Source organism: Schizophyllum commune, assembly GCF_000143185.2.
Source record: "Schizophyllum commune H4-8 unplaced genomic scaffold SCHCOscaffold_5, whole genome shotgun sequence".
NCBI lineage: Eukaryota > Fungi > Basidiomycota > Agaricomycetes > Agaricales > Schizophyllaceae > Schizophyllum > Schizophyllum commune.
This window is the reverse complement of record NW_026089542.1, coordinates 1,694,330-1,720,597: the sequence shown is the minus strand read 5'-3', so window position 1 is coordinate 1,720,597 and position 26,268 is coordinate 1,694,330. Positions and strand designations below refer to the sequence as shown.

At 56.7% G+C, this 26,268-nt stretch overlaps 10 protein-coding genes across 10 annotated transcripts; 2 read left to right on the top strand and 8 right to left on the bottom strand.

Moving 5' to 3' along the window:
• Nucleotide 1: 1 nt before the first annotated feature.
• Nucleotides 2-2,454, bottom strand: SCHCODRAFT_02622580 (uncharacterized protein). Its single transcript, XM_003036606.3, has 10 exons — nt 2,143-2,454; nt 2,047-2,093; nt 1,840-1,995; nt 1,474-1,776; nt 1,387-1,425; nt 1,267-1,339; nt 1,207-1,212; nt 1,095-1,156; nt 932-1,029; nt 2-884 (listed from the first exon to the last, which is right to left on the bottom strand). The coding sequence occupies exons 1-10, from the start codon at nt 2,194-2,196 to the stop codon at nt 304-306; spliced, it is 1,419 nt and encodes a 472-aa protein (XP_003036652.1). The 5' UTR covers nt 2,197-2,454; the 3' UTR covers nt 2-303.
• Nucleotides 2,455-2,614: 160 nt separating this feature from the next.
• Nucleotides 2,615-6,451, bottom strand: SCHCODRAFT_02622575 (LNS2-domain-containing protein). The gene is made up of 8 exons (XM_050345126.1): nt 6,215-6,451; nt 5,677-6,166; nt 5,501-5,626; nt 4,710-5,454; nt 4,161-4,659; nt 3,731-4,113; nt 3,446-3,670; nt 2,615-3,394 (listed from the first exon to the last, which is right to left on the bottom strand). The coding sequence occupies exons 1-8, from the start codon at nt 6,422-6,424 to the stop codon at nt 2,740-2,742; spliced, it is 3,333 nt and encodes a 1,110-aa protein (XP_050200546.1). The 5' UTR covers nt 6,425-6,451; the 3' UTR covers nt 2,615-2,739.
• Nucleotides 6,452-6,752: 301 nt separating this feature from the next.
• Nucleotides 6,753-8,553, bottom strand: SCHCODRAFT_01184952 (uncharacterized protein). The gene is made up of 5 exons (XM_003036604.3): nt 8,465-8,553; nt 8,405-8,414; nt 8,116-8,352; nt 7,186-8,068; nt 6,753-7,135 (listed from the first exon to the last, which is right to left on the bottom strand). The coding sequence occupies exons 1-5, from the start codon at nt 8,505-8,507 to the stop codon at nt 7,121-7,123; spliced, it is 1,188 nt and encodes a 395-aa protein (XP_003036650.2). The 5' UTR covers nt 8,508-8,553; the 3' UTR covers nt 6,753-7,120.
• Nucleotides 8,554-9,013: 460 nt separating this feature from the next.
• On the bottom strand, nt 9,014-10,919 carry SCHCODRAFT_02687768 (putative cyclic AMP-dependent protein kinase regulatory subunit). The gene is made up of 2 exons (XM_003036603.2): nt 9,504-10,919; nt 9,014-9,452 (listed from the first exon to the last, which is right to left on the bottom strand). The coding sequence occupies exons 1-2, from the start codon at nt 10,828-10,830 to the stop codon at nt 9,277-9,279; spliced, it is 1,503 nt and encodes a 500-aa protein (XP_003036649.1). The 5' UTR covers nt 10,831-10,919; the 3' UTR covers nt 9,014-9,276.
• A 105-nt stretch (nt 10,920-11,024) lies between these two features.
• Nucleotides 11,025-12,841, bottom strand: SCHCODRAFT_02747664 (uncharacterized protein). The gene is made up of 3 exons (XM_003036602.2): nt 12,595-12,841; nt 12,116-12,543; nt 11,025-12,065 (listed from the first exon to the last, which is right to left on the bottom strand). Exons 1-3 carry the CDS (start codon nt 12,832-12,834, stop codon nt 11,126-11,128), a joined length of 1,608 nt encoding a protein of 535 aa, XP_003036648.2. The 5' UTR covers nt 12,835-12,841; the 3' UTR covers nt 11,025-11,125.
• A 108-nt stretch (nt 12,842-12,949) lies between these two features.
• On the bottom strand, nt 12,950-15,252 carry SCHCODRAFT_02622563 (glycoside hydrolase family 9 protein). Its single transcript, XM_003036601.2, has 10 exons — nt 14,946-15,252; nt 14,871-14,891; nt 14,796-14,821; nt 14,688-14,736; nt 14,567-14,637; nt 14,471-14,513; nt 13,706-14,418; nt 13,602-13,653; nt 13,355-13,548; nt 12,950-13,303 (listed from the first exon to the last, which is right to left on the bottom strand). Exons 1-10 carry the CDS (start codon nt 15,223-15,225, stop codon nt 13,040-13,042), a joined length of 1,713 nt encoding a protein of 570 aa, XP_003036647.1. The 5' UTR covers nt 15,226-15,252; the 3' UTR covers nt 12,950-13,039.
• A 141-nt stretch (nt 15,253-15,393) lies between these two features.
• On the bottom strand, nt 15,394-18,323 carry SCHCODRAFT_02622559 (uncharacterized protein). The gene is made up of 11 exons (XM_003036600.2): nt 17,690-18,323; nt 17,408-17,584; nt 17,270-17,357; nt 16,841-17,216; nt 16,605-16,787; nt 16,480-16,555; nt 16,321-16,425; nt 16,134-16,267; nt 15,914-16,086; nt 15,688-15,855; nt 15,394-15,634 (listed from the first exon to the last, which is right to left on the bottom strand). The coding sequence occupies exons 1-11, from the start codon at nt 17,855-17,857 to the stop codon at nt 15,480-15,482; spliced, it is 1,803 nt and encodes a 600-aa protein (XP_003036646.2). The 5' UTR covers nt 17,858-18,323; the 3' UTR covers nt 15,394-15,479.
• A 64-nt stretch (nt 18,324-18,387) lies between these two features.
• SCHCODRAFT_02622557 (uncharacterized protein) lies at nt 18,388-19,676 on the bottom strand. Its single transcript, XM_003036599.2, has 3 exons — nt 19,321-19,676; nt 18,749-19,265; nt 18,388-18,695 (listed from the first exon to the last, which is right to left on the bottom strand). The coding sequence occupies exons 1-3, from the start codon at nt 19,645-19,647 to the stop codon at nt 18,502-18,504; spliced, it is 1,038 nt and encodes a 345-aa protein (XP_003036645.1). The 5' UTR covers nt 19,648-19,676; the 3' UTR covers nt 18,388-18,501.
• A 513-nt stretch (nt 19,677-20,189) lies between these two features.
• SCHCODRAFT_02666797 (P-loop containing nucleoside triphosphate hydrolase protein) lies at nt 20,190-23,341 on the top strand (the record flags this gene model as incomplete). The annotated part of the gene is made up of 8 exons (XM_050346574.1): nt 20,190-20,298; nt 20,350-21,046; nt 21,096-21,372; nt 21,423-22,269; nt 22,320-22,945; nt 22,999-23,035; nt 23,090-23,175; nt 23,228-23,341. 8 exons carry the CDS (start codon nt 20,190-20,192, stop codon nt 23,339-23,341), a joined length of 2,793 nt encoding a protein of 930 aa, XP_050200545.1.
• A 472-nt stretch (nt 23,342-23,813) lies between these two features.
• SCHCODRAFT_02499472 (MFS general substrate transporter) lies at nt 23,814-26,110 on the top strand (the record flags this gene model as incomplete). The annotated part of the gene is made up of 15 exons (XM_003037966.1): nt 23,814-23,900; nt 23,958-24,125; nt 24,179-24,199; nt 24,257-24,350; nt 24,405-24,505; nt 24,625-24,995; nt 25,044-25,051; nt 25,110-25,163; nt 25,212-25,252; nt 25,303-25,365; nt 25,423-25,470; nt 25,523-25,563; nt 25,614-25,706; nt 25,813-25,973; nt 26,022-26,110. 15 exons carry the CDS (start codon nt 23,814-23,816, stop codon nt 26,108-26,110), a joined length of 1,440 nt encoding a protein of 479 aa, XP_003038012.1.
• Between the last annotated feature and the right edge of the window lie 158 nt (nt 26,111-26,268).

The following is a 26,268-nucleotide window of genomic DNA, read 5'->3' as shown; positions in this document are numbered from 1 at the left end:
GCCAGTCACGGTGAATCAATGAGCATAGAGACACGTGGCGGTGATTACCGGTATCGACGTGATGGCGACACATTGTTGGACAAAGGACCCATTACGCACAACAACCACAAAGACAATAAACTTGCCAAGTAATTCAGGTTGCGTAGCCTAGATGGTGCGAGCTAGTAGAAGAGTCGATGGAGAATAAATACGAGTTGTCCGTCCGGTAGCTAATGCAGTGGAGTGAATCGATAAGCGGAGGTCCAAACGGCGGTGTCTGGCATAAGTCCGTGCTAGTAGTCCTTTCGCGTATGTGGAAACCGATCATCCGTGAACCCCACCACTGCTAATCCTACGTCCAGGAGAACGAGACCTGCCAATGCTCAGATACTGTCCATCGTCGCGAATTAGGTCTTGCGGTTGCATCGCCTGCAACCTCTCCGACGTTGCGCTCTTTCTAAGCGCCGGTCGCCCAGCCATTGGAGGTCCCAACGACATCCCCGTCATCATCGCAGGCAAGCCCGCCATAGGCATGGCAGGCATCATGCTCACTGGCCTCGCGCGCATCTTGGGAAGGATGATTGGGATTTCCGTTCGAGCGCCATCGAGGAGCATCTGCGTGCCAAACAGCAGCATGAAGGCATCGTTGCCGGCATTCCGAGGAGGGCAGGCGCTCAGAAAGGCTACCATCTGCGCTTGCTTTGGTGGCGGAAGCACGACCGTGCCTTCGGCTACTGTGAGCGGCGGCATGGCAAAGGTGCGGAGGAGGTTCTCTGGCGCGAGCGTCGAGCCTGGCTGTCGTGGCATATTCGTCATCGGGTCGATCATGGTTCCGCGTACGCCGGCAGCATACAAGGTGCGCTCGTAAGCGGCAGCGTCCAGGATGAAGACGTTGTGCGGGAGCTCTGCTACAGTTTGAGTATCAGTGGTACATTGCAGGCGAATGACTCACTAATCCCGATATCTTCCATCCTGGATATATCCCCGTATCCGTGGACTATGACGACCAACACGTTGCCAAGAGTTTCGGAATCCGGACTGGCTAGGCTACTGTTAGCGAGAAACAATATGCGCGTCAACATGAGTATCACTCTATAGGGTATGGCAATACTGACCTGATTATCGATGTGATTAGCTCTGGTAGCTTCGACTTGGACACAATTTGACTGTCGCCGAACTATGCATCATGAGCGCTGGAGGAGCAAGACTGGTGCCGAAGACACGCACAGCGTACTAACATACGGTCAGTTCGATCGTCAAAAGAAACTGGCATATCGACTGACACACCTCCCACGGATGGTTCAAGAAGTGCTTGTTCATGACCTTGTCGACGTATTCACCGACGATGTAATGACCTTTCCTGTTCAGCCATTAGTCGCTTCTGACGGCCAAAAGAACTTGACCTACCTGTAGTTCTTCTCTGGTACCGGAGGCCAGCGACCTTGACTGAACCAGTTTAATTAAATATTCCCTTGAGGAATTAGCCAAACCCACCTATCCAAGTGCCCACACCGTACCGCAGCGTAGCCCCACTCCAGGCAGCTCCGTTCATTGCGCTCGCTCCATTCAAAGTCCATCGCAAGGAACGTTTTCTCCTTCTGGTCCCACAACTTCTTCACCGCATGCGGCTCCCCCGCCCGTATACGCGCCTTCAACGCGCTCAGCTCCGCCGCCGGGAGCGTCGCATGCAGCTTCTTGTACGTCGCATAGTCGCTCACATTCCGCAGATGCCTTGTCGACGTCTCGAACGGCGTAACCTGGAGGATGTTGGGCGCCTGAGGTATAGATTCACCAAATCTGGGAAGGGTGGAGATGGATGAGATCGGGCGGATGGCACTTCATTTCGCGGAGGGCACGCACCGGGTCTTGATCATCTTGATGAAGGCGCCTATGGAGGTGAGCCGGGTCACTATGTGTGCGCGGCCGGTCCAGGAGTCTGTGACGGTGATGACGGGCCAGGAGAATGCGAGGAACTCTTCGAAGGAGGAGAACCAGTGACCCCACGATCGCTCATACCTGTAAGGAGGGGATCAGTGGGATTACAGCATTATTGGTATGCGAACGCACCAGGGGATGTTATGGACTTGGAAGTATCCGATGTATGCGGAATAGACCTGCAGATGAAGGTTAAGGTAGGCGACCAGCAGAGCCCACGACACTCACCGAATGCAAGTCAAACTCCCATCCCTTGGGATCCACCAGCGTGAAGTTGGACATGATGGCTTGTGCGAAGGCTGCAGAATATGCAGACGCAAACGAGGGGAGAGTATGGAGAGTGGAGAGGTGCCGTCTTGAAGCAGGTGTGTCGCTCGTGCTACGTCAGGCTCCTGAACCTATAGGTACAGGCGAGCACAGGATAGCAGAACCACCTCAGCCCCCAGCACTGAGTATCGGGCAGAGGCAAGGTAGGAGGCAGAGAACAAAAGTCCAAGATCAGAGGGCAAGCTTCGCCGCCGGTGTTTCGGCACGCTTGCGACACGGATGGCTGCTTACCATCTCCCGAGGGACGTTAGCTGCCAGCGAGGCAGGCCATTGTATAGCTTGCTAGGCCTTCTTCACTACAACTGTGAAGGGTCGACATCTCGAATGTAGGAAGCAAGCAGCTAAGCGGCTCGGCTGCGTACGCAGCATGTCCCGCTTGGCATGCCGGCGCTGAAGATAGCACCCGTCACAGAAACCATGCAGATTATAGATATTGCAGGCAGTGATACTAGTACTGTAGTCATTAGTGCGTGTACATCCCAGTCATAGTCCCAATCATCACAGGAAAGAAACGTTCTTCATTTCGTCTGCAGCGAGCAGGTCGTCGTCGAGGTCAGCCTCTTCCGGTTCCTCCGTCAGCGGTACGTGCTCTCCCTCTTCATCGTACTCCGCGCCGTAATCTCCTTCCTCTTCCTGACCCTCCTCATCGGCTTCGTCTAGCTCGAAGCCGTCCAGAGAACCAGGCATGCTCGTCCGTCGTTCGCGTCGGTATTTCCGCTCCTCCCCATCGCTCAGGTCCTCATCGGACTCGGCGAACGTCAACGAAGACGAAGAGCGCGACATTGGGCTCGCACTTCGGCGCCCAGCATCCGCCGTCGAGCTTGAGCTCGAGCTGAAGCCAAGCGTTGAGCTCAATCGCTCGAAGGACGACATTTGCCGCAGCTCTTTCGATCGCGAGCCATCCCGCTCTGCCTCAGGTAGTGGTGTCGAGGGCTTCGGTGGTGAGCGCGAGCTGACGAGGCTGAAGTTGCGTATGCGCGAGAACGTTGATGTGTCTGACCGCGCGCTGAGAGCCGGAGAAGGTGGCGACAGGTCTGGTAGGGGGAAGTCCTCAATCGGTGGCTTCCAGTAGTTAAAGTCGGTGTACTCCGGCGCCCACTTGCGATGGATCGGCGGAAACATCTGATCAACCAGGTCCGTCATGTGTATATATCTAGTCGCGAGGTCAGAAAGAAGCTCACGAACAGATTCGAGACGGACGTACGAGGACTTGTACCCAGCGAGCTCGAGCAACTCCAGCTTCACTTCGCCCGAGGAGTCAATCGTGAATATCCTCGAGCTCGGGATGTTGACACTACGGTAGGACAAGGCATCCGTTATCCGGTTGCCAAAGCCGGCGTAGAATGGCTTTCGCCCCTCGCCGAACAGGCGCTGGATATCGCGCAAACAGGCCATCTTGAAAACCTCAGGCTTGCGCATGATGACTTCTCTGAGAAAGGTACATCAACACAAAGACCATTGAATCCTTGAATAACGGTGCGGTACTCACCTATGCAAAGATGCTAGCAAGCGATCGGGGCTCATTATGACTGGCCCCTCTGGCAGCTCGTAGTTGTTCTGGCGAATGCCCTTCAGATAGTCGCGCGTCGCATCCGCTTGGCCGATGGCTCGCGACGTCAAGTACATGATCTTGTACCCGTTCCGCGCAATGTCGGTGTACAGCTTCGCGACACCCATATGCGTCCAGTCCCGGCCAATCATGGCGAAGACGTGCCCTAAGCCATCTGACTTGGTGATTGTACCGTCGATGTCGGACACGACAATCAGGTCCGTGCAGTCCCACACAAAGATCCGCGCAGTGCAGGCGATTGCGCCGCTTGTGGACAGTGAGAAGGTGATGGAGTTGGCACCTGAGTGCAGGTTGAGGGCTTTCTGCAGAACGGTCAACACTATCCTTTCGCAAAAACGTCAGTTCCCACCAACTGATCTGATCCCAACCGCAACGTCTTCGCAAATCGCTTCGGTGGCTGCTCATTTGCAGGCGAGCTCGGTGGAGAAGGTGTCACGTTCACCGGGCTCGATGGTAGCGCCGGCGCCGTGTCCGTCGCCTGTATGTCCTTCGCCAGCTTCTGCTGCTCGTGTATCAATGGGTCGTCCACCGGCGCGGAGGCCGTCTCCTTCAGAACGGGGCGACCAGCGATCATGTCGCCCTGTTTCGGTGGCGCAGAGGGTTTGCTCTGGCTGCGACGCCACCATTGGACCCAGGATGTTGAGGTGGGCTTCGGCTTCGCGATGGTAGGATTGGATTCTGAGGCGGTGTTGGTGAGAGAGGAGGGCTGTTCATTATCGGACTTGGCGCCCTCTTCGTCGTCGGACATGGGTGAGGTGGGTCGAGAGGGTCGGCGATGGGCGACTGCTAGATCACGCCAGCGCACGAGAGCGTCCATAAGTGGAGAGCCGTCTGCTCGGGTGATATACCTGCCTCTGAGTCAGAAGGTGTTCACCACAGAAAAGCAAAAGCAACTTACTGATCACCAGACCAGCGCAGTACCAGCTTGGAGTCCTGCACGACACTGGGGTCATTAAGGAAGCGCTCGAAGTCTACCCGATGCTCCTCGAATCGACGTGCGGCGTCCACCTCGTCGAGTCCGTGGAATATACCAGGGTCATCGACCAAACTGAGCTCGAATGTGGCACGCTTTCCATCTATGAGGACGACGAAGCCAAAAGGATGTCGTTTGCTCGGTCGGAGGATGCCGCCTGAACCGTAGCCATCTTCCTCGTCATCAGCATCCTGTGTAGTAATGCTAGGGATGGACGAATCCGCCTGGCTGTTGAGCGGTACATCTGCATCGGGTGGCACACTGCGACTACGAATGAGCCTGCGGTCGCTCAAGCTCTGGTTGTCGACAGCGTCGAGGCCACCCTCTGGAAATATTCGGCCTTTCCCCTTGAAGTCCGCTCGTGTCATGGGCTTTCCTAAGTCCTTTCCGGTCTCGACGCGGCCACTCCTGGAGAACGACGGCTTGATTGGTGAGGCTTGCGGGAATGCGCCCCAGTCCCATGAATATTCCTGTGGGTGAGGATGTTGCTGGGTGGGTGTGCGAGGGTAATACCCATCCGAGGGTTCGTCCACATCGGGCGGCGGCTCGGAAGTGGCGCGAGGGAAGGGTATAGGGCCGTCATCGTTGCTGGCCTCGCTCTCGGGAACGTCGAACTCATCACGGTCGGCAAAAGCGGACTTCACATGCGTCATGCCGGGGCGGCCATTTTCTGACGCGGAATTAGCGCGGTAAGACGAATAGAGGAGCTTACATACCCGTTACAGGTGGCGACGGGAAGGGCTGCGATGAAGGTCCAGGTTCACGCTCATCTCCAGTCACAGTATCATCAGAGCGCTCGCGACCATGTTCAGCGTGGTACCCCTCAGAGTCAAGAGCCATATCTGCAAGTAGCGTAAGCAAGGTGAAGGAAGTAGGCGGGGACGTGTCATACGATGGCTATATTGCACGTCCGCCGTCGACGATTCGTGACGGACAAACTTCTTCAAAGTCTCATCGACGCGCTTGTCCTGGTCCTCGTCCATCCTGAACATAGACGATGGCGTGGATGGTGTCAGGAGCCCCGAGGAGTGAGGGAACGGCAAGTGTGTGCTCTTTAGATTCAGAGAGGGGGGCGGCTTGCGCGCCTCTGCAGTGCCATCCGTGGCATCCAGGTCAAAGGGCTCCGGTTCGGGTGATGTCTGGTTAAGAGGCGGAGCCTGTCCATCGTCTACATCCTGGTTCTCCTCCGGATCTTCCTTGGCACCAAATCGTCCTGGCTCCGCTTTCGCTTTCTCGTCCTCCGCGCGCGTGGGCTCGAGGATAGGGCTTGTAAGAAGGTCGTTCGGCACGTCGTCATCTGTCTCGAAGACGAAGAAGGCCTCGCCAGCGTCACCGATCTTCATGTTGTACGGAATGACATGTCCGTTCACCGCGACCGTTACCTACGCCACAGTTAGTGCATGATCTCAGTGCACGACATATTCGCGCACCTTCTTCTCCCCAGGCCGCAGCACCTGCCATTTCCCAAACCGTACGTGGAAGGGGGAGCAAACGAGTTCAGTGTCTCCGTTGTCGGTGGGGCGTTGTATGACAATGACATCGATTGCCCCGGTGAGCGTCGAGGGATTCAGGGGCGGGAGCTCCTTGTAGTACTGATACGGGGCGCTGATAGCGCTGACTGCGCCGCGAAGGTAGTTCATCGCTGGCTCATGGGCGTTGGGGTCAGGTTACGATCGCGTCTTGTACTTCCGCGCGGCATGTGATTCTGATCCATGACGCGCCGCACACGGAGATCATCTATGACATGGCGCCCTTCATCACTTCATGTTCAACTCTACGCAGGTCCTACGCCCCGAACTTGCTTGAAGAACGCCATTATTCCCCTCTACAGTGGTACCATACGGCTTTTCGTCCAGAAATCTGCCTACCCCATTCCCCATACTTCAGGCTAGCTAGCGCGCCCCATAACCCCATCTTGAGCTGAATTAATCCCGGTGAGCTGTCACCGGACGTTCAACCCAAAGAGCCCGCGTCCCTCTAAGCATGCTCCATACTGTATTGCTAGGAATACTTAGCGAATGGTAATGATACATTCCACAGGAACTACTCAATATCATGCTCGCCCTCCCAGAGGGACAACAGGTTCGAAAGCAACAGCTAGATTACGCAGGGGAAGTAAATATGCTCACTAGAGCAAGAGAATACGCGTTAGAAGGGTGGAGCGATAGCGACGACAATATGTTACAAGGCGCGAAGTCTTCGGTACTTGAGTCGGTGGAGGACACCACAGAACGAGGGGCGTAGAGAACGCTGAAGTCCGCACCCGAAGTAGTGAACAGTCCTACGACGGCGACGTCCGAAATGAGATGGGTATCCGTGCACTAACGAGTGAGTCTTCATGCATTCGCTATCTGCAGAATGGTCAGTGCTTGTGCGTGTCTCGAGCGGGAGAGTATTGCACCTTCATGTTGCCAAGAGTTTGGCCGGGGAGATTCTGCGTGTTGGGCGAACCGAAGGTATCAGGCAGCTGCATAGCGCCACCGGCGTTGGGCGCTCCAAGGTAGTTGGGCCCAGTGTAATTGCCTAAAGCCGGAGGCCTCGCGGGCTCGTACGTGTCGTAAGCCGGCTGCACCGGCTGGGGCGTGCGCGAAGGAGCCGGCGGCGCGAAAGTCGTAGCCCCATACCCGTAACCTCCACCACCGTAACCTTGAGCCTGTCCTCCGTATCCCTGCTGTTGACCGTACGCCGGCTGCCCGGAGTAGGCGCCAGGCGGCGGGGCGGGATTGTTGTAGGCGCCACCGCGGTATGAGCCGGTATACGAGCCTACACTGGGAGGACGGGTGCCGCTGCCGCCACTGGGGTCGCGGACGAGCGGGGCGCCCTTCTCCGCCAGTGAACCTGTGTCGCCGTCACGTCCGGTGGTCATGTAAGAGGGGTCGAACGAGACCGCCTCCTCCATGAGCTTCTTGCGCCTGCTACGGCGCATCGCGAACGTCGCAATCATGATGATGATCACGAGTCCAACGAGTCCAGCCAACCCGAACACGAAGCCCGCGAGAGGCTTATTGTTCAGGAAGGCCTTGCTGCCGGAGACGGGCGCCGCGGAGGCGCTCTCTGCCGCGCTTGAAGCGGAGGCCGTGACGAACATGGTCGAGGTATGTGCAGAGCCATTGCTGGTGAACTCGGTGACTGAGGCGCTCGTGCTGGGTGTCACAGACACCGAAGAGGAGGACGCGCTCGTCGTCGAGGACGAAGAAGAGGCCGAAGACGACGTCGCAGAAGACGAAGCGGAGGATGATGTTACAGTAGATGATGCAGGTTTTGATGATACAGACGAAGACGACCTGCGGTTTGTTACAAACGAGCTTAACGGAGCTGGATTACCACTCACGCGCTCGACGAGCTGGAGGTCCTGCTGTTCGTTGAAGTCGAAGAAGGCGAAGAAGACGTTAGTGACGTGGACGTAGGTGAAGCAGAAGACGTCTCAGACGTTTGCGATGGGTTAAGGACAGTCGTGAGCCCGTCCAGAACCGTAGTTAATCCGCCCAATCCCAGGGGGTCCGACGACTTGGATGTGGCAGTGGCAGTGCCCGTCGCGGAGGTGGAGGACGAATCGTCGTCGCCACCACTGTGGGTATTCGTTGTGAGCGCAGGAAGGACGCGCGCGCCACCAAACTTACAGGCCCAACACTGCGCGTATCTGTCAGTCCTGCTCTTCAAGGGAGTGGCGTACAACTCACGATCACCGAGGCCCTGCCTCTGCACAATATAGACGCTAGACATCTACAGAAGAGAACGGGAGGTAAAGACTGTGTGTGGTCGGGGTTTGAAGGAGTTTAAGGTGATGGTTTCTTTTCTGTCGAAGATGCCGAGATGGCCTTGAGTGGAAGGGCCAGTCTGGCAGCAAGACGATGGACAGAAAAAAAGGACAAAAGACGACACCAGGTCGGAATTATTTAACAGGCGAAGCGGGCGAGGCGGTGGGGGCACAAAGAAGGCATCATGGAGCGCTCCACTTCACCAATCAGCCAACTCGTGCGCGGTTACCAACGCGATGAGATGATAGGCTCCGACGCCGTGGGCCTCTCCGTCCCGGGCATTCCGGGCTCAGAACCGTCTGCGTCGCTGATGTCGTTGCCACACTCTCGGTGTCGCGCATCTCCGTCCTGCCAGACTTGGAACACGGCGATTGGGCGGGGGAACGGCGGTATGGCCAGGCTCATCGATATACGATTGTCGTTTACATACGCGCGATAATGTAGAGCACTCAAGACAACGGATGACGGGCGGACAAGGTGCGGGGCGATGACAAGGGAGAAAATGAATTTCTTGGGCCCGAGGCTCGGAAGTATTGACCGCAACAATCCACGTGTTAGCACCCACAATCCGGACTTGTCGACTGCCCTTCCGGGACGTCCAGCTAATCCGAAGCACACAGCAGACTTCAAAGCACTATTCCGATTCCAGAACGATACAACTGCAAGAATAACAACACTAGTGGATACACTTGGTAGATCACCATGCCCGTGAACATTGCACAACAAATACCAGATCAGCGCCCGTACGTCTCCCCGGCCTTGCGCTCCATTATCTCCCGAAGTGGTCCCAGCAACCGCGTAAAGGCAGGCGCGTCCAGCGCCGCTACCTTCAGCTTGGGCTGATTCGGATCTTCCCTCTCGACAGCGCTAACAGTAGCGGCGCGTGGCGCCAAACGAAGCAAAGACAGCTCTAGAGCAAGTAATCAGTCTCCGGGGAATTGAGAAGAGCGACCACACGCACCTCCAAAGTAGTCGCCCTTCTTCAGGTGACCCACGACTATCTCCTCCCCATCCTCGCCGTCCTGCGGTCTCTTGGTAACGCACGCCTCTCCCTCTTCGACGAAGAAGAACGTGTCGCCAGTCTCGCCCTGCTTCACGACGGCCTGCCCGTCTTCGTATACTCGGCTCACAAGCGCATCCGCGATCTTGCTTCGCTCTGACGCGTCCAGCGACGAGAGCAGAGTGACCGTCGAGAGGAATTGCTCGTACATCGAGCGCCGCTTGTGCGCCAAGCCTACGACGACGTGACGGAAATCGCGACGCTCGATTTTCCAGAGAGAGGACGGCTCGACCGAGAGAACCGTGGCGGCACGAGCATGGCCGTACATGAGCGCGAGCTCGCCGAACGATGTGCCGGCAGGATACTCGGCGACCCTCTTGCCAAACTCGCGGTGAGTGTCTGGTTGTAGGAACATCTCTTCCGACTCGTCTTCCCGTATCAAAGGCGTTGGCGTTTTCGGTGCATGCTTCCAGGACGGAGGAAGCGGCTCTGGTCGTATGAAACAGTGCAGTAAGCCTGATTCGACGATATAGAAGTAGTCCCCGTCGTCGCCCTGCCGGATCACCACCGTGTCCTTGTCCACCGTCATCTCCTGCATGGCCAGGAAGACAGCGCGCTTCTGTTCCTCTGTCAGATCGCGAAAGATGAAGTTGTTCGCCGTCGATGATTGTATACGGCGCATCTGATCTGGTGTTTTGGGAAATACGCGCGTCTTCGTCTCTTCGCGGTTCAACGCGTCGACCGAGATCGACTCGGCCGACACGGACGCGCGGCGAGCGAAGATGGATGCATTGGGGGGCTGGAGGTACTCCGATGGGTTCAGGCCATTCGCACCGGAGGTCTCGAAGGGAGCGAAGGGATCGCCAGGGCTAAGGGGAGAGGTCGGTGGCAGTTCGCGTCCGTCCACTTGAAAGCGTGCGCGGGGACTAGGTGCTCGGTTCGCCAGGAGCGCGTTCCCCGGTACGTTCAGTGTGCCAAACGGACTGTTGCTTGATGGCGCGATGCTTGCACGGAACGAAGGCCGGGGCGCAGGAGGTGCCTGGGTGAAGGGCGACACGCTCGCCGGCGCGCCATCGCGCCCACTGCCCACAGGGATATCAATGTACATCTCGGAAGGGACGTCTCTGGAGAAGGAGTGGGAGCGCTGGGATAGCACGTCTCGCATGCGTATCCTCTGTTCCTCGAGGCGAGATTGGAACCAACTGGCGCAGAACTGCAGAGCGTCCTTCGGCTGCGCGCGGTTCACGTCTCGCGTGAGGTCGTCAATGAGTGTTTCGAAGGTTGACATAGCTAGGTTTGCACGGAGATCCTCAGCAGCACCGACTGGGGTGCTGCAGGAGTGCGATATGTGACAGTGAGATGAGGGGAAGAGACAAGGGCGATGTTCAGCTCGAAGGGGATATAGCCGAAACGGCACGTGGCCTCATCGCCATTGTTCTTTTGTGATTTCGCTGATTGCGCCCATGTGCGCCTCAAAGGATCCTCCGAAGAAAGCAACCTCAAAGCCTCGATGAATAGCGACATGACAACGATAGTACACGAATATAATAGATCCATCCCCTTTGACAACATATAGTCCATGATCAATCTGCAGACTCATCCACCCATTCGTCGGCGAGAACTCTTTCGACATACTCTTGTACCCATGGCGCCCGAGGGCGAAGAGGCGGCAGAGCCGGGTGGTCCGTCGAGTCATCCCCTTCTCCATTTGCCGCCCGTTCTTGGGCAGCTTGCCGAGCCCGCTCCTCCGTCCTGATCTGACCCTCGCGTCTCCTCAGAAGTGCGCGCCGACGCTCCCAAACCGCAGGATGGATGGTGCTGAGAAGAAGCGATGTGAAGGCTATGACTTTCTGACCCATAGTCGGCGGCGGCGCATTGGGTGCATTGAGCGCTGCTTCCTCAGCCGCGAGGCCTTGGGCGCCCAGATATTCCGTTGCTTGGGACTGGATATTCGCAGCCAAAGCGATGTTGTTCGGCGCCGCACCATTCCCCTCGTTGGCTGGCGCGCCCGCTGCAGCTGGAGCAGCGTTTCCACCGTTCTCCCGTTGTTGACCTGGCTCCCTCGGGATCCCCCTCATGATCAAGCCCCACATCTCCCATATAACGAATCCGAGGATGAAGACAGCGTAGATGGGGGAGTCCTCCGGATCGAGGAAGTAGAGCAGAAGCATGACGCGGAAGACAAGAACAAGGAGAGGTACGATGAGAGGTCGGATCTGGAGGTTCTGCAACTCAGGAGGGATCGCGGGCCGATTGACGTGAACGACGTTGATCCCGTTTGCTCCAGGAACGTTGTCGCCGTCCACTCTGAGAGGAGCCATAGGCGGCAAGTTGAGCTGGCGCATGAGTTGGTGGACATCAGGCGGCAGTCCAGTTGGAAGTGAAGGAACGGCTACGGGGGTCGGAGGAAGTGCAGGTGGAAGATTGAGGAGAGGGAAGGTAATGGCTAGGACCTTCGCCGCATGGATCTGTCGCGACGTTGGCTTTGCCTGCGGATCTCTGAGGCGATAGTAGGGGACACCGCTACACACTTGTCAGCCGATATGAATTAGCAAGCAGATTGGAAGACGCACTCAATGAGTGTCCGGTCGTAGACGACACCTTCACCCTCGCCCTCGACATCTGGCAATGGCTCGTCGAGGATAGCCGGCCACTTGAGACCATGACGTGACTCCAAGCAGCTCTTGGCCATGGGCCGCAGATCCAGCAGATTTGGTGGGAGCGGCATCACCGGCTGCCCCGTCAAGGCAGACAGCGCCTCTCGGTGCTTGATGTACACGTACTCCAAGGCTGCCTTTGAGTACGCCCGAGAGTCCGCTTCTGGGTCCCCGGAAGGCCAGGTGGGAATCGTCCGCCTGGCGTGGGGTATCGACGATTGCGGAAACACACTTGTCGGTGCGGGAATAGGATTGGCCGCAGATGCCTGAGCAGTCCTGGGAGGTGCCCCAGTCCAAGCCGAGGGATGTACGGCCAGATGTACGACGCGCAGTTGGTCGGGGGACTATATCTTGAGGTTAGCACAGCACCTATAGTCTATAGGACATCGACGCACCTTCCAAACATCCTCAACACGCTCGCTATCGTCCAACGCGCGACCCCGGCATATCAAGCGCTGGCCTTCCACCCTAGGAGTCCCGGGGCAAGTGCGGGCTATCTCTCGCTTGAGATCTTGGACGGATGCCGAGGGAGGAACATGAACTTGGAAGGAGTGAGAGTAGGCGGGGAGCTCGACACGTATAGCTATGGTCGACATAGCGGGATTCAAGTTGGCTTCATGAGAGTGGCGTGTCATTGTCGGCGCTCGGGCTTGCGAACGTGGCGGTCACGCACGTGGCCTAATGACGGCGTCATGACCGTGACGCAACCGCCCTGTACCCACAACCTTGCCATGACCTTTCCGAGTTTTGAAAGCGGTCAACACGGCAATGTAGAAGCTAGATTACCTAGATCCATGTACAGTAGAGGAGGTAGATTATACATCACGTCCTAGCATGCGATCACCAAGTCCAAGAGAGGTAGAACCACGTCGCAAACAGGCCCAGCACGAACAATCCTGTCACCCCCACGCAGACGGCCATCGCAATGATCCCACCCTTCGACATCTTCGCCGAGCACCCATCGGTAATAGCCGCATCGCAGGGCGCACCCCTCGGCCTGACGGCGGTTCCCTCTTCCAGCGTCACATAGTAAGGATCGTTCTCGTCAGACTGAACATGGTAGGCAGCGAGCGTGAGCAAAGGGGCATTGTAGTCCAGGGCGACCTTTGCGTCGTCAGGGCACGCGGCCATATTACAGAAAGAGGCAGCACACACCTCTGTCTGCGGCCAATCCCGCCTGATATCGAAGAACCCATCCAGCTTGTCAGGTCCGCCGACAAGTGCGCCGTACAGAACGTATGCCTCTTGCTCCGGCGAAGTATCGATGTTCTCGATATCGTTGCCGCCACTGGCCATGGCAGAGTGCGGGTTCTTGGGCGCATTCGGGTTGATGCCGACCACGTAGGGGACTGCACGAGGAAAGGTTAGAGCATCGACATGCTGCGGCAGAGCAACTGCTTACTTGACATGGGATTATTGCCCAGGGTGTAGTTGAGCTGCTGATTTGAGTAGTCCTGAAGCGCGATTGTAGTCATAAGTCATTCCAGACGCAGACATAACACGTACGAGATAGCGTTGACGCTGAGAATCGGAGGCAAGAGGTGCGTACTTAACAAGTAGCATAGCGGCATTGAGAGCAGGGTTCAGGCTGCATGAATCCGAGTCGCCGTCGTAGTACAAGAGTCCCCCCTTCGTCAGTTCGGCCCCGTTCTTGTTATCGAGGATACCATCGAGGAAGTTCTCGGATATCTGCGTCCACTCGTTCGTGTTTCCGTGACCGGAGGCGTTGCTGACTTGCGCGAACAGGATAGGCAGCCCCGGAATCTTGGAATCCCAGTTGAACACGCCGCGCAGGTTGTTGCCCAAGTCGTCCTCATCCCAGTAGTCCTTGGCCTCGTCGAACAGGGAGTCGTCGCCCTTCGCCCAGGAGAGGAACAGCGCCGCCATGGTCAACTCGTCCTTGAATCCCGATGAGCCGTACGCGTCGGCGACTTCGGGCACGACGTCTGAGTAGACCTGCTGATCACCCTCCGAGTGCACTGCGACGTCGTACAGCTTTGATGCGTGGTCCAGAAGCGTCTTTGCATACGTGGAGTTGTGCAAGCTGAGGGTGCCCGTGTCACCGAAGGTGCGGTTCGAGTACAGGCTCGAGCATGCTGAGAAAGCGGCGGATGCCTGCGCGAAGGCGTCTGTCCCCGGGTCAGAGGAGTTCACTTGGTAGGATACACGAGGTGTAGGGATGTTCTCGTCCCCTCCCCAGTATGCGTCGTCGGTGTCGGCTAGAGCGATGTTAGCGGCAGTTTGTAGCGCGGTCGCACGTTATTGGCATACCATCGCCGACTAGAACGTACAATGTGTCGTCAGAGGGGTGAGCCTGTTACTTTCATGAGCTCGAGGCGATGATGAACAACCATGCAAGTGCACTACCTTCATAAGCCAGTCAAGCCCCCATCGTAGCATGTCGTCGAGGTAGGCCGTTTGGTTGGCCATTTCGTAACCTGCTCTTTCATCAGAATCATGTCAAAGAAAAGCAACATTCTGAGTATACCTTGTCCAAAATCAAGAGCGCCCCAGCAAATGGACATTAGCGAAAAACTCTGCCGAGAGCACACTGAGTAAGTCTTTGTTCGCTCTCACTCGGAAACCAGGTACTCACAAGAGGATATGTGGCCTTGATGTAATCTCGACACAGTTAGCACGACTCAGAATAGGGCTTTAACGAAAGGTCTACCTCCTGCATCGTAGTAGCCCCCTAACATCTATTTCAGCAACAATATATGGCAACTTCGGGAGGAAGGGGCCTAACCTGACAAATCAAGATTTACATCGTTTCCATCGTCCAAAGCACTGTCGTTCCTCCACTCGACTCTGTTAGTATCAGGAAGCTTCCCACTTCTTTGAGCCTCGTAGAAGTAAAGCACGTCTCCCAGGAGTGTCGACCACTGAACGTTGGGAGACCGGGAAGACGAGTTAGATGGTTCGGTCCCCGCGCTGGCGTTTGGGGGTAGGAAGGGCGGGTCAGGAAGAGATAGCTGAGCTCTAGCAAGGGTGAGAGATAGGATGAGGAAGAACAGAGTCCGTATCATGTCGAAGGCATTCACGCGTCGTGCACGGGGTCGTGGTTCGTGGAGAAGTTCAACTTCTTGCCTTTTAGGGAAACTTGACGCGTGACGTCACACCAGGCATGTTCACCGCGAGGCACGCGCTCCGGTACGGCCCTTTCTTGGTCTCTCGGGCCGCGTCAGGCAAGAGCAGCAGTGTCAGCATATATGTTTATTTCGCCCCAGTATATAGTATACCCAATAAGTTAGAGATTGTGAGCCTTCCTCTCTGCTCTTCCTTACTGGCATTCCTCCGGCACCGTCTCGTCGTCGTTGAAGTCGGCCGCGCTGACTCCGAACCCACGGCTGGCGAACGCCTTCCAGACAGCACACTTATGAGTGCCGTTGTACCTGTTCTCATCCGCCTGAATCCACGCGTCGCGCGATTGTACCACTGGGATGCGAGTCAGCCGTCTCCATTATTTGTGGCACACGCAGGCAACTCACTCGTCGGGTTGCAGGGCTGCAGAGCCAAGCTGTCGATGAAGAGGTGCATGTAGACGACATTTCCCTTGTCGCTGGCTGCGTTGGCCCTGAAATCGGCGTCCCAGCCGAAGCCTTCAACGAGGGCCGCGTAGACGTTGTGCAGGACATTTGCCCAGACCTCGCCGATGTCTGTTCAGGTCATCAGGTCATCAGACACTCGCTGGCACGGGGACACTGATATGCTCACCATGCACTTCCTCAAGGTCCTTGATGGACGAGTAACGCAAAGGGTTGACATTCGGGTCCGTGGAATACGGGTGGCTGCGGTACCCGCTCGAGTTATTCGAAACCCACGTCCCCATGATAAAGTCCTTTACTTCGCCGCTCGTCTGCTGCATCCACTCGGCCATAGCGTCCGACCTAGAATAATGAGTGCTGTATCGAGCTCGCGATGAAGGCTAACTCACCACCCCTCGCCCATACCGGCCGATTCGGTGCCCTGAAGACAACGCGCGGTGCCACCGCCCGTGAGACGGTTCGAGATGCCATGCGTGCCCTCATGAAGAGGCAGGTCATTCTCCATGTCGCCGTCGCGGTTTGGCTGTGCGATTGTCAGCGAGCATGCACATAAGAAGTCTTACGAGGTCGAATTACCGTCGTGTAGTCCCAGAGGAACATATAGCACTGGCCTGCTTGACCGTCGGGAGGGGTAACGAAACCAGCATTATCCGTAGACAGAGTAGACTGGACATTCATCATCTATGTCAAAAGAAGTTGATCAGCAGATTACGCCGTCGTGTCGAGAGGACTCACGACACGGTCGCCCTGTGCTCCTTCCTTGCCAAAATTGCTCCATTGGAAGTTATAGGCCTCCTCCGTGAAGCCGTAGCTGATCAAAGTCAATTCAAGGTCGACAGAAGCACGATATGATAGCTCACATATAGCTCACGTCGTGCAGCATGTTCAACAGGTAGAACGCGTTCACGACGGCAGCCTTCGTGTTGTTACCCTCGGTGGGCTCCTTGTCGAGGTCGTACGTGTAGTCGAAAACCAGCCCGTCTGCAGTCTGCTCGGCCGAACCCGTATCCCATGAGCCCTGGAAAGCCTGGACGTTGTTTCCCCTTCATCTGTGTCAGCTACCCCCGTCCCATCCCAAAGAAAGGTCTCAACACACGTAGTGATGTTCTCGCCCGAATCGTCGCTCCACGCATGCCACCCATACGGAGAAGCAGCCTCATTCGCCGGATCCTCGACCAGCTCGAATCCCTCTGTGGGCACGACCTTCGTGACCGGCAGCACCCTGTACGCCGCGTGTGCGACGAAGTCCGTAATCGAGAGAAGCTCGCCGCTGTGCGCATCGACCATGGCCTCGTACCAGGTATTCTTAGCATCGTTTTGGATCTGTACGACGTGGACGAGGGCGATGCTGCCGTCGGACTTCACAAGGTACTCGACGCTGGTGTAGTTGTTGTACTTTCCATCCAGTTTCGATTCGACATCGGAGAGGAAGGAATCGATGTCGACGGATGGGGTTGAAGGGGCGATATTATCTGTAGCAGTGTAAGTTTGGTACATCCATGGCCAGACTCAGTGATGTACTCACCAGTCGGGACAAAGGAGTGTCCGAATGAAACTATCTTGTCGTCCTTGAAGGCAACGTTTGCCACGGCGTTCACGAACGGGATATCCTCCTGCATGTAGATGAGCTATTCTGACGATTACCTGAAGCAGTTGCACGTACATGGGTTTGACGGATGTAGCCGTAATGGACGGAAGACCCGCCTGCGTATCCAGACCTGAACTTCACTTTTGCGTTGTCCAGGCCCAGCTGATCAGCAACATAGGACGTCGCCGCAGCCTCAAGACCGTCGCGCTTCACGCGCGCCGCATGCGTGCTGTCTGCGCCCTTGCCGAAAGTCTACGAGCTCCAAGTCAGTCGAAGTCCGCTAAACATTCCACTTCACCAGCGGCAGTCTCGAATCGCAAGTCTCGCCCCCTTCTATGAACTCCAACGTCGACCCACCTTGTACGTGCTCGCCGGATGATACGTCTCCAACTTCAGCGACGGGCTGATCTCGCGCATGCGGTGCGTGGCATACTTCGAGGCGGCCTCATAGGGTGCTGCGAGGGTGATAGAAGAGCATGCCAGCGCCGCCGTAACGGCGCCGAGGAGTTTTGTGGTGGGGAACATGGCGGAAAAGGTGAGCAAGGGCTCTCGGGGAGCGTTCGTCGAGGCAGCGGGTCCTTATATGCGGGGAGAGCGCCCGGGGCGGGGCGCCGCCATGCGGCGTGCGCTGTACCTGCGGCCTCTGGCCCATGAGCGAGGTGAGACGGAGGTCGACGGAATAGCAGCATGATTGATCCACTTGAGGAGGTCACGCTACACAATGAGGACCAAGTCAAGTCTCTTGCAAGCCTGCATGAGAAGCTTCTGTCAGGAAAGCGAGTACGCGCATAGTATCCCAGGAATCGAGCTTCTGGCTGGATGTTGGATTTTGGGACCCGCTCGAGGTGTTGCATAGTTCTGTAGAGTTCGTTCAGATCGGACCACATTCCGATGAATAGACGAGAGCAGCCTCGGGACGCAAGAGAGCTGGACCAGGGCGGAGAATGCTTTGCGGGCGCAAGGGCATCCTGGTGGCCCTCGATGTTCGGGTTTGAACGTTGCGGAACCTGGGCGCGGCGAACGCCGAACTCAGCAATCATGCTGTCACGGTCACACTTCTGCTCGACTTCGATACAATTTCGCTCTCAACTGTACAGGGCTTCCCACTACTATACAACAAGACTGCAGACACATGAACCTCCTGAACATTCACCATCCCATGTGCATATCTACATGAACATGTCACCCATGCCGGGCGGCATGAACTCATCGTTGTCGGGGTCACCTCCTCGAGGGCCCCTCCGTGGGAGGCCTCCGAATCCACCGCCGCCAAATGACGGTCCAACGGGGTCGAAGCGAGCACCAGGAGGAGCGCCCATAGGCGGTAGGAAGCCGTCACCACCCCAAGGGCCGCGCGGTTGACCTATCACGGCGTAAGCCTCCTTGATATGGATTACAGCAAGAAGCGGCTCTTACCTTGCCCCAGAGGATCGATGCCACGTACCGGTCCCGTCTGCCTGTCGCGGAACATGGGGTGGTTGGGACCAACCAGCATTCCATCACCGCCGTGATCCGGGAACAGCGAAGGAGGTTCCCAAGGGTTGCGAGGAATGGGATCGAGGTCGTGCCTCCCAACCTCAAGAGGATTGCGGGTTGGGACGCGCAGCGGGTCCCTCTCCGGCAAATAAGGCGCGTCAGGATCAGGCCGCGAGCCGCCAGCGTCAGGGACACGGGGTCGTGGCTGAGAGGACCCAGCTGAAGGCTGCGGGGCAGTCGAGGACGACGAGGGCTCAGACTCCGTGTATCCCTCCTTCTGCAGACCAGGTACGAGTTTCTGAATGATCATTGTTTTCAGAGAGCCAATGAAGTCTTGGATACGCGAAGAGGATATGTAGCCATCGCCCAGACGAGTGGGGGAATCGACAGTGTAAGGGTAGAACGATTCTGAAGTAAAGTCCTTTGTCGCAACATCAAGCGTCGCAGTCCTGTCAGTCTGAGAAGAGCGTAAGTCGGTCAGGAACTTGGCGTTATCGCAGGGTAAACCCCACCTCAACGGCAATGGCATTGATGACAGTCCTCCCTCCCAGCTTCGAGACCTTGATGACAAACTCCATGCTGCTCTGTGCATGCTTGTAGCGCAGAGTGTAGTGACCAGGACCATTGCGATTCCATTCTTTGGGCAGAACATTCCCCTCATACGTAGAGATCGAGGAGGTGTCATCGACGCCGATAAGACGGAAGGAGAGAGTGGTGAACGCTGCGTGAACGAGGGCCGTGAGTGCATCTTGGGGGTTCTCCAAGCGTTTGCCTTCCGGAAGGAGCGCAGAGATAGAGACTAGCAGCGCAGAGGCGACGAGGATGTCCTGAGTACTCATGGTGAATGGTGATGGTGGTAGGAGCAGACAGATGACGGAATGCGGGGACGCGCAAGCCCTGCGTCAGTGATCAGCGTGAGAAACAAGACGGAAGTTGCCGATCCAACGAGAAGTTCCCACCGAGGACGGCGCAAGTCTACAACGACGCTGACAGGGAACGGTGGCCCGCACAACTGTTGTCTTCTGACACCCTCTGCACGACCACACATATCTCGGGAGTGCCACTCGAAGGTCTACTATCTAATATGCCGCGACGAGAACGGTCACGCTCGCCAGACTCCAGCCACAAGAGGGTAAGAACGTCCTATCGCTCCCCAAGGTCTCCGTCGCCGACGAGGCGCAACAGAGACCGCGACTGGGATAGACGCGACCGCTATCGGGATGACCGACGCCGGGACGATCGCGATGACCGGCGTCGCGACTACGATAGGCGCGACGATCGCCGCCGGTCTCGCTCGCGGGAACGCGACCGCGAGCCCGAGCGCAAGAAATCCCCACCTCCTCCCCCGAAGAAGGAAGCTGCACCGCCGGAGGATGAGAAGATGAAGTCCAAGCGGGCGAAGCTGGAGGCATGGAAGAAGGAGCGCGAGGCGAAGAAGGCGCTCGACGAGGCGAAAGCGAAGGCTCTGGCGTTAGCGGGAAAGTCAGGAGGTGAGTTGCAAAGCTTCGTCGCACGAGAGCAGCTTACTTCTACACTTGCAGCCGCTGGCAATGGACAGCCGAAGACGCTCGGCTTCAAGGGGCTCCCCGCGAAGCCTGACCTCGCTCCGAAAACGAAAATGTCGATGGACGACTCCGTCGAAACCAAGCGCAAGCTCGAGAAGCTCGGTGACATGCCTGCCGTCGACATGTCTATGGCGGAAAGTCAACAAATTGGTGATCTCGAGCACGACGATGATGACGACGACGCAAACAGGATGGACGAGTCGAAGGATGGGCCGGCAGCAGCAGCAGAAGACGAAGACGAGGTCGATCCACTTGACGCGTTCATGTCGAACGTCAAGGAGGAGGTCAAGAAGGTCAACCTGCAGGACATGCAGAAGATGTCGGAGGCCGCCTCGAAGTCCAGTGCTGGAAAGCGCATGGATGACGGTGATGTGGACATGGAGGAGGCAGGCGAGGACATCGACGAGATTGACGCGACGGAGCTGAATCCTGAGGACATCCTTGCGCTCGCAGCGAAGAAGGCGAAGAAGAAGGAGCTTGCCGTGACCGACCATTCGCGCATGAAGTACGAACCATTCCGCAAAGAATTCTACATCCCGCCACCCGATATCGCGTCCATGACCGACGATGAAGCTGACCTCCTTCGTCTCGAACTGGACGGCATCAAGATTCGCGGTATTGACTGCCCTCGCCCAGTCACGAAGTGGAGCCACTTCGGTCTTCCTGCTTCATGGTGCGTTGAAAATTCCCTGTGTACTCTTCTCCATGCTCATTACCCGCAGCCTGGACGTCATCAAGCGCCTAAATTATACGGCTCCGACGCCTATTCAAGCTCAGGCAGTCCCTGCAATCATGTCCGGCCGAGACGTTATCGGTGTCGCAAAGACAGGTTCGGGCAAGACCATCGCGTTCCTCATCCCTCTCTTCCGACATATCAAGGACCAGCGGCCTCTGGAACCGATGGAAGGTCCCATTGCTCTCGTCATGACGCCGACGCGTGAGTTGGCCACCCAAATTCACAGAGAATGCAAGCCTTTTCTCAAAGTGCTAAACCTTCGGGTGAGTCTGCGACCAGCCTTTGCGACTATTCATTGAAACCAACTATGTAGGCCGTGTGTGCGTATGGCGGCTCCCCCATCAAGGACCAAATCGCTGACCTGAAGAAGGGTGCGGAAATCATCGTCTGCACTCCCGGACGCATGATCGACCTTCTCACCGCGAATTCTGGTCGCGTCACCAATCTCAAGCGCGTCACGTACGTTGTACTCGACGAAGCGGACCGCATGTTCGATATGGGCTTCGAGCCGCAGGTCATGAAGATCATCAATAACATCCGCCCCGACCGCCAGACTGTCCTCTTCAGTGCGACGTTTCCGAAGCAAATGGACAGTCTGGCGCGCAAAATCCTGAAGAAGCCTCTCGAGATCACTGTCGGTGGCCGTTCAGTCGTCGCTGCAGAGATCGAGCAAATTGTCGAGGTTCGGGAGGAGGATACGAAGTTCATGCGCCTACTCGAGATTCTCGGGCAGATGTACAACGAGGATCCCGATTGCCGTACGCTCATCTTCGTCGACCGGCATGAGGCCGCGGACAACCTTCTCCGAGAGCTTATGCGGAAAGGTTATCTCTGCATGTCGCTGCACGGCGGACGCGAGCAGGTCGACCGAGACGCGACGATCGCCGACTTCAAGGCCGGCGTCGTTCCCATCGTCATCGCCACCAGTGTCGCGGCTCGCGGCTTAGACGTGAAGCAGCTCAAACTGGTCATCAACTACGATGCGCCGAACCACATGGAGGACTACGTACATCGTGCTGGTCGAACAGGGAGAGCAGGAAACAAGGGTACTTGCGTCACCTTCATCGAGCCGGAGCAGGAGCGGTACTCCGTGGATATCTACAGGGCACTGAAGGCCAGCAACGCTTCGGTGCCGAAGGAGCTGGAAGCTATGGCGAATGGTACGTTTCGTCTCGATATACCATCATGCTTCTAGCTAATACACATTCAGGCTTTCTCGACAAGGTCAAGGCTGGCAAAGCGCACGTCGCGGGCTCCGGCTTTGGTGGCAAGGGCTTGGATCGTCTCGACAGCGAACGCGACGCCAAGCAGAAGGCGGAGCGTAAGGCGTACGGCGAGCCAGACCAGCCGCAGGCCGAAGAGAAGGCTGCGAATAGCACTGAGGAGGCGACGGTGAAGGCGACTGCAAACAGCGGCGACGATATGACCTTCGGCAACTTTAAGGTCGAAGTTCGCCGGGGCCCCGCACCTGACTCCTCGAAGGGTATCTTCGGCATCGGTGCTGCTGGCCTCGCGGCGAAGAAGGCTGCGCACGCGAAGGAGGAAGAGCGTATCCAAGCGCAAATCAAGGTTGCGGAGGAGGCTGGTAATCGCGCGGGCAAGGACACGCCTGCGTACAAGCAGGCCCAGAGTGTCATTGCGAAGCTCAACGCGCAGCTGCGCGCCACCCGCCTCGTGCTGCAGAGCCAGTTGCAGGCCGCGGAGAATCCGGCAATGCAGAAGAGCTTAATCGGGGGTGTCACGCCGGACTCGACTGAGTTCCATGCCATTATTCCGATCAACGACTACCCGCAGAAGGCGAGGTGGCGTGTCACGAACAAGGAGACCATGTCCCAGGTACGCACCGCCTTCATCACCACGGCGTGCGCCATGCTTACCTGCTTCTTCAGCTTATCGACATGACCGGCGCGTCTGTGACCAACAAGGGTACGTGTGTTGTTTTCTGACATACTGTCGCCCATACTCATGTTTGCGCTTCAGGCATCTATTACGAACCAGGCAAGGAGCCGCCCCTCGAGGGCCCGCCGAAGCTGCATCTTCTTATTGAGTCGAATGACGAGTTTAGGGTATGTTTCGTAACCCTTTCCAGAGTTTATAACCTTACTCACCACGTTCCAGGTGGAACAAGCCGTTCGCGAGATTAAGCGCCTGCTCATTGAAGCCTCTGCGGCGGCCTTGCAGGCTGAGGCGCGGAATCCAGGCGGTCCCATTGGTAGATACAGCGTTCTCTAGTCATGTTTCTCCACCTACGGCTACTTCTTTACCTAGCGCGATTGGCACTTGCGTCCCCCATGCTCCCCTGGTCGTGTTCCCGTGCTGTCTGCTTGCCTTTCCGGGCGCGTATCTTAGTCAGTTTGTATCCATCCTTCCTTGCCTCGAGCTATCCGATGGGAAACGGGCTCACAATCGGCCGCGGCCCAACATCGGCTCATGTCGGCTTTTGACCGTCCTATCTGGGGCTCCGAGATGCTTCGACTGACGAGTCAGCCGCAGGTATACATATAAATGCGCTCTGGTAGCCTTCAGACGGCTTCCACGACCTCAAGCCCGTCTTCCCCCCGGACGCGAATTAGGAAGACACGTTCTTGGCAGACGCGGAAGACCTGAAACGTGCAGACCCTCGACGACCTCGACGACCACCATGAGCGACTGCAAGGCCCCCGACTTTGAGGACAAGAGCGTCGCCGTGAACGAGAAGAAATGCATGTCGGAATCACTGGATGACTGGGAGTACAGCGAAGAAAATCCTCGCAACTGGTCCACTGCGAAGAAGTGGACGACTATGTCCGTGGTAGGTCGTTTGTGCTCATGGGTCTCGTCTCTGTTCCTCACCGAGGTGGTTCTTAAGGTCTCCCTCTACGCTTTGCTTGCGCCACTAGGCAGCAGCATGATGGCCCCAGCCTTGGTCCAGGTTGGGACTCGCTACGATATCACGAACGACACGATCCTGGCGATGACCCTCAGTATCTTCCTTCTGTCCTTTGCTCTCGGGTCTTTGACGCTGCCTCCGCTCTCGGTAACATCTTCTCTGCCTTCTCGCACGCACGCTCACGTACGTTATCTCCGCAGGAAATGTACGGTCGAAAATGGGTCCGTGACGCCACAATCGTCGCCTTCTCATCTGACCCATCTCTGCCTGCTTATTAGGTCCTACACCTGTCGAATATCTTCTTCGCAATCTTCAACCTCGTCTGCGCGTTCGTTCCCAATGCGGGCGCGCTGATCGCCTTCCGATTCTTGTGTATGTCTATTCAATCTTTCCGCGGACGTCCGTGGGTCCTAATGGTATTGTTAGCGGGCTACCCGGGCGCAGGCCCGGTGTCAATCGGTGGCGGCTGCGTCGCAGACCTCTTTCGGGAAGAGGAACGCGCGAGCGCCATGGCGCTCTATACTCTGGTGAGAAGCCCGCTCTTTCGCAAATTCCGTAACTCATACCTCGGTCATCAGGGACCTCTCGTGGTGCGTACGTTCCCAACGCCGCTCTTTGACCTTGCTCAGGCTCCGCTCCTCCATAGGGGCCCGTCATCGGTACGCCTTCGACGAGGGACTTCTTTGACTGCGTTGCAATCGCTGACAGCCGGGCAGGTCCAATCATAGGCGGTTATGTGGCTCAAGAACTCAGTGTCAAATATGTATTCATTATCATCTCGGCGGCGTGCGGCGTAGCCGCGCTAGTTGGGCTACCTTTCCTCCGCGAAACGTACGCTCCGGTGCTTCGTGCCCGCCTAGTGAAGAAGGCCGACAAGGAGAACGGCCTCGCCCTGCCAGCGTCCACACGCCCGGTAACTGAGAACAAGCTGGACTACATGTGGACGAACATGACAAGGCCGGTCGTGCTTCTGACCCGGAGCGCGATCTGCTTCTTGCTTTCTCTATACATGGCATTGTGAGTTATGGCGTTCCTTCTGACCAAAGTCGGGCTGACGCACGGCAGCCTCTATGGTCCGTATACATCGCTTTGGGCCATCGTTCTGACGCCAACGCCTCTTCCGCTGTGCAGGGATTTACTATCTTATGTTTGCTGTCTTCGCATCGTTCTTCCAGGAGACATATGGTGGGTGCCACAAATTGAGAGACATTCTCGCCACTGATGGTACCTTAGGTTTTTCTACCGGTGCAGGCGGACTTTGCTATCTTGGCTTGGTAAGTCAGACGCTTACAGAGCAACATACATAAGCTTATGCGTTTGTCAGGGCGTTGGTTTCTTCGTCTCGACTGCTGTTTCCTCGCGCTTCGGAGACCAGATTTACAACACGGTACGCAGACCAGAAGCGTCTTGCCCTTGGCATATGCTTACTCCAGCCCTTGTATAGCTCTGTCAGCGTAACGGTGGCGTGGGCAAGCCGGAGTTCAGAATACCTGTTGAGTCCCCGTCGTTGCTTTTCTAACGCTTGAACTCAAGCGACGCTGCAGAGCCTCATATTTGGCTCATTTTTTATCCCTGTTTCATTGTTGTGAGCTCACCGGTAACCTTCTGTATTTTCCCATCTAACCCGTGTTGCAGCTGGTACGGCTGGTCTGCCGATGCACGGATGCATTGGATAATGCCAATCATTGGCACTGGTATCTTCGGCTTCGGTGAGCTCTTCAAAGGCTCGTCCACGACGCGCAGCTACTGACTTCAATCTCAGGTCTTATGCTGACCTTGTAAGCGCACGCTTCATCTTCCTCGTCCACATCTGCCGTGCTGACGGACGTTCAAGCTTGCCCATCCAACTCTACCTAGTGGATGCATTCCATTATGCCGCCAGCGCGTTCGGCGCCGCCACGGTTCTCCGATGTCTGTGTGGCTTTGCCTTCCCTCTCTTCGGGAAGCAGATGTATGCCGCACTAGGAATGGGTCCAGGAAACTCGATCTTGGGCGGTACGTCCCTCAGCCTTTCCGCCACCGCAACAGCTCATACTGTTGTAGCCCTAGCCATCGTCCTCGGCATCCCATTCCCTGTCTACCTATATTTCCGTGGAGAGCAGATCCGCAAACGATCCAATCTCAATCGGTAAGACGCAAAAGGACTGCCTCGCAGTTATCCAGGGTCTACGCGCTATGTACGCCGCTGTTACGAGTACGATACTTATTTCACCCGACGGGTCCTCAGCATATAGACTAGACATAGGTCGACTACCTACCATCATCATAAGTAGATTACTGCATCTTATTT

Bases quoted from the DNA above. Each gene is read 5' to 3' on its own strand.
- SCHCODRAFT_02622580 (XM_003036606.3), bottom strand. From the start codon at position 2,196: ATGTCCAACTTCACGCTGGTGGATCCCAAGGGATGGGAGTTTGACTTG. The intron at 2,094-2,142 runs GTGAGTGTCGTG...CTTCATCTGCAG, and splicing joins GGGAGTTTGACTTGCATTCG to GTCTATTCCGCATACATCGG. The intron at 1,996-2,046 runs GTGCGTTCGCAT...CCCTCCTTACAG, and splicing joins CAAGTCCATAACATCCCCTG to GTATGAGCGATCGTGGGGTC.
- SCHCODRAFT_02622575 (XM_050345126.1), bottom strand. From the start codon at position 6,424: ATGAACTACCTTCGCGGCGCAGTCAGCGCTATCAGCGCCCCGTATCAG. The intron at 5,455-5,500 runs GTATGTAAGCTC...ATTCCGCGTCAG, and splicing joins CCCGTCGCCACCTGTAACGG to AAAATGGCCGCCCCGGCATG. The intron at 4,114-4,160 runs GTGGGAACTGAC...ACCGTTCTGCAG, and splicing joins GGTTGGGATCAGATCAGTTG to AAAGCCCTCAACCTGCACTC.
- SCHCODRAFT_01184952 (XM_003036604.3), bottom strand. From the start codon at position 8,507: ATGTCTAGCGTCTATATTGTGCAGAGGCAGGGCCTCGGTGATC. The intron at 8,069-8,115 runs GTGAGTGGTAAT...AACAAACCGCAG, and splicing joins ACCTCCAGCTCGTCGAGCGC to GTCGTCTTCGTCTGTATCAT.
- SCHCODRAFT_02687768 (XM_003036603.2), bottom strand. From the start codon at position 10,830: ATGTCAACCTTCGAAACACTCATTGACGACCTCACGCGAGACGTGAAC. The intron at 9,453-9,503 runs GTGCGTGTGGTC...TACTTGCTCTAG, and splicing joins GAAGGGCGACTACTTTGGAG to AGCTGTCTTTGCTTCGTTTG.
- SCHCODRAFT_02747664 (XM_003036602.2), bottom strand. From the start codon at position 12,834: ATGACACGCCACTCTCATGAAGCCAACTTGAATCCCGCTATGTCGACC. The intron at 12,544-12,594 runs GTGCGTCGATGT...CTCAAGATATAG, and splicing joins GTGTTGAGGATGTTTGGAAG to TCCCCCGACCAACTGCGCGT. The intron at 12,066-12,115 runs GTGCGTCTTCCA...ACAAGTGTGTAG, and splicing joins TACGACCGGACACTCATTGA to CGGTGTCCCCTACTATCGCC.
- SCHCODRAFT_02622563 (XM_003036601.2), bottom strand. From the start codon at position 15,225: ATGATACGGACTCTGTTCTTCCTCATCCTATCTCTCACCCTTGCTAGA. The intron at 14,822-14,870 runs GTAGACCTTTCG...AACTGTGTCGAG, and splicing joins GGGCTACTACGATGCAGGAG to ATTACATCAAGGCCACATAT. The intron at 14,419-14,470 runs GTATGCCAATAA...ACATCGCTCTAG, and splicing joins GTACGTTCTAGTCGGCGATG to CCGACACCGACGACGCATAC.
- SCHCODRAFT_02622559 (XM_003036600.2), bottom strand. From the start codon at position 17,857: ATGTTCCCCACCACAAAACTCCTCGGCGCCGTTACGGCGGCGCTGGCA. The intron at 17,358-17,407 runs GTACGTGCAACT...ATCTACATGCAG, and splicing joins GCTACATCCGTCAAACCCAT to GAGGATATCCCGTTCGTGAA. The intron at 16,087-16,133 runs GTGAGTTAGCCT...TCATTATTCTAG, and splicing joins GCCGGTATGGGCGAGGGGTG to GTCGGACGCTATGGCCGAGT.
- SCHCODRAFT_02622557 (XM_003036599.2), bottom strand. From the start codon at position 19,647: ATGAGTACTCAGGACATCCTCGTCGCCTCTGCGCTGCTAGTCTCTATC. The intron at 19,266-19,320 runs GTGGGGTTTACC...CGCTCTTCTCAG, and splicing joins TCAATGCCATTGCCGTTGAG to ACTGACAGGACTGCGACGCT. The intron at 18,696-18,748 runs GTAAGAGCCGCT...ACGCCGTGATAG, and splicing joins CATCGATCCTCTGGGGCAAG to GTCAACCGCGCGGCCCTTGG.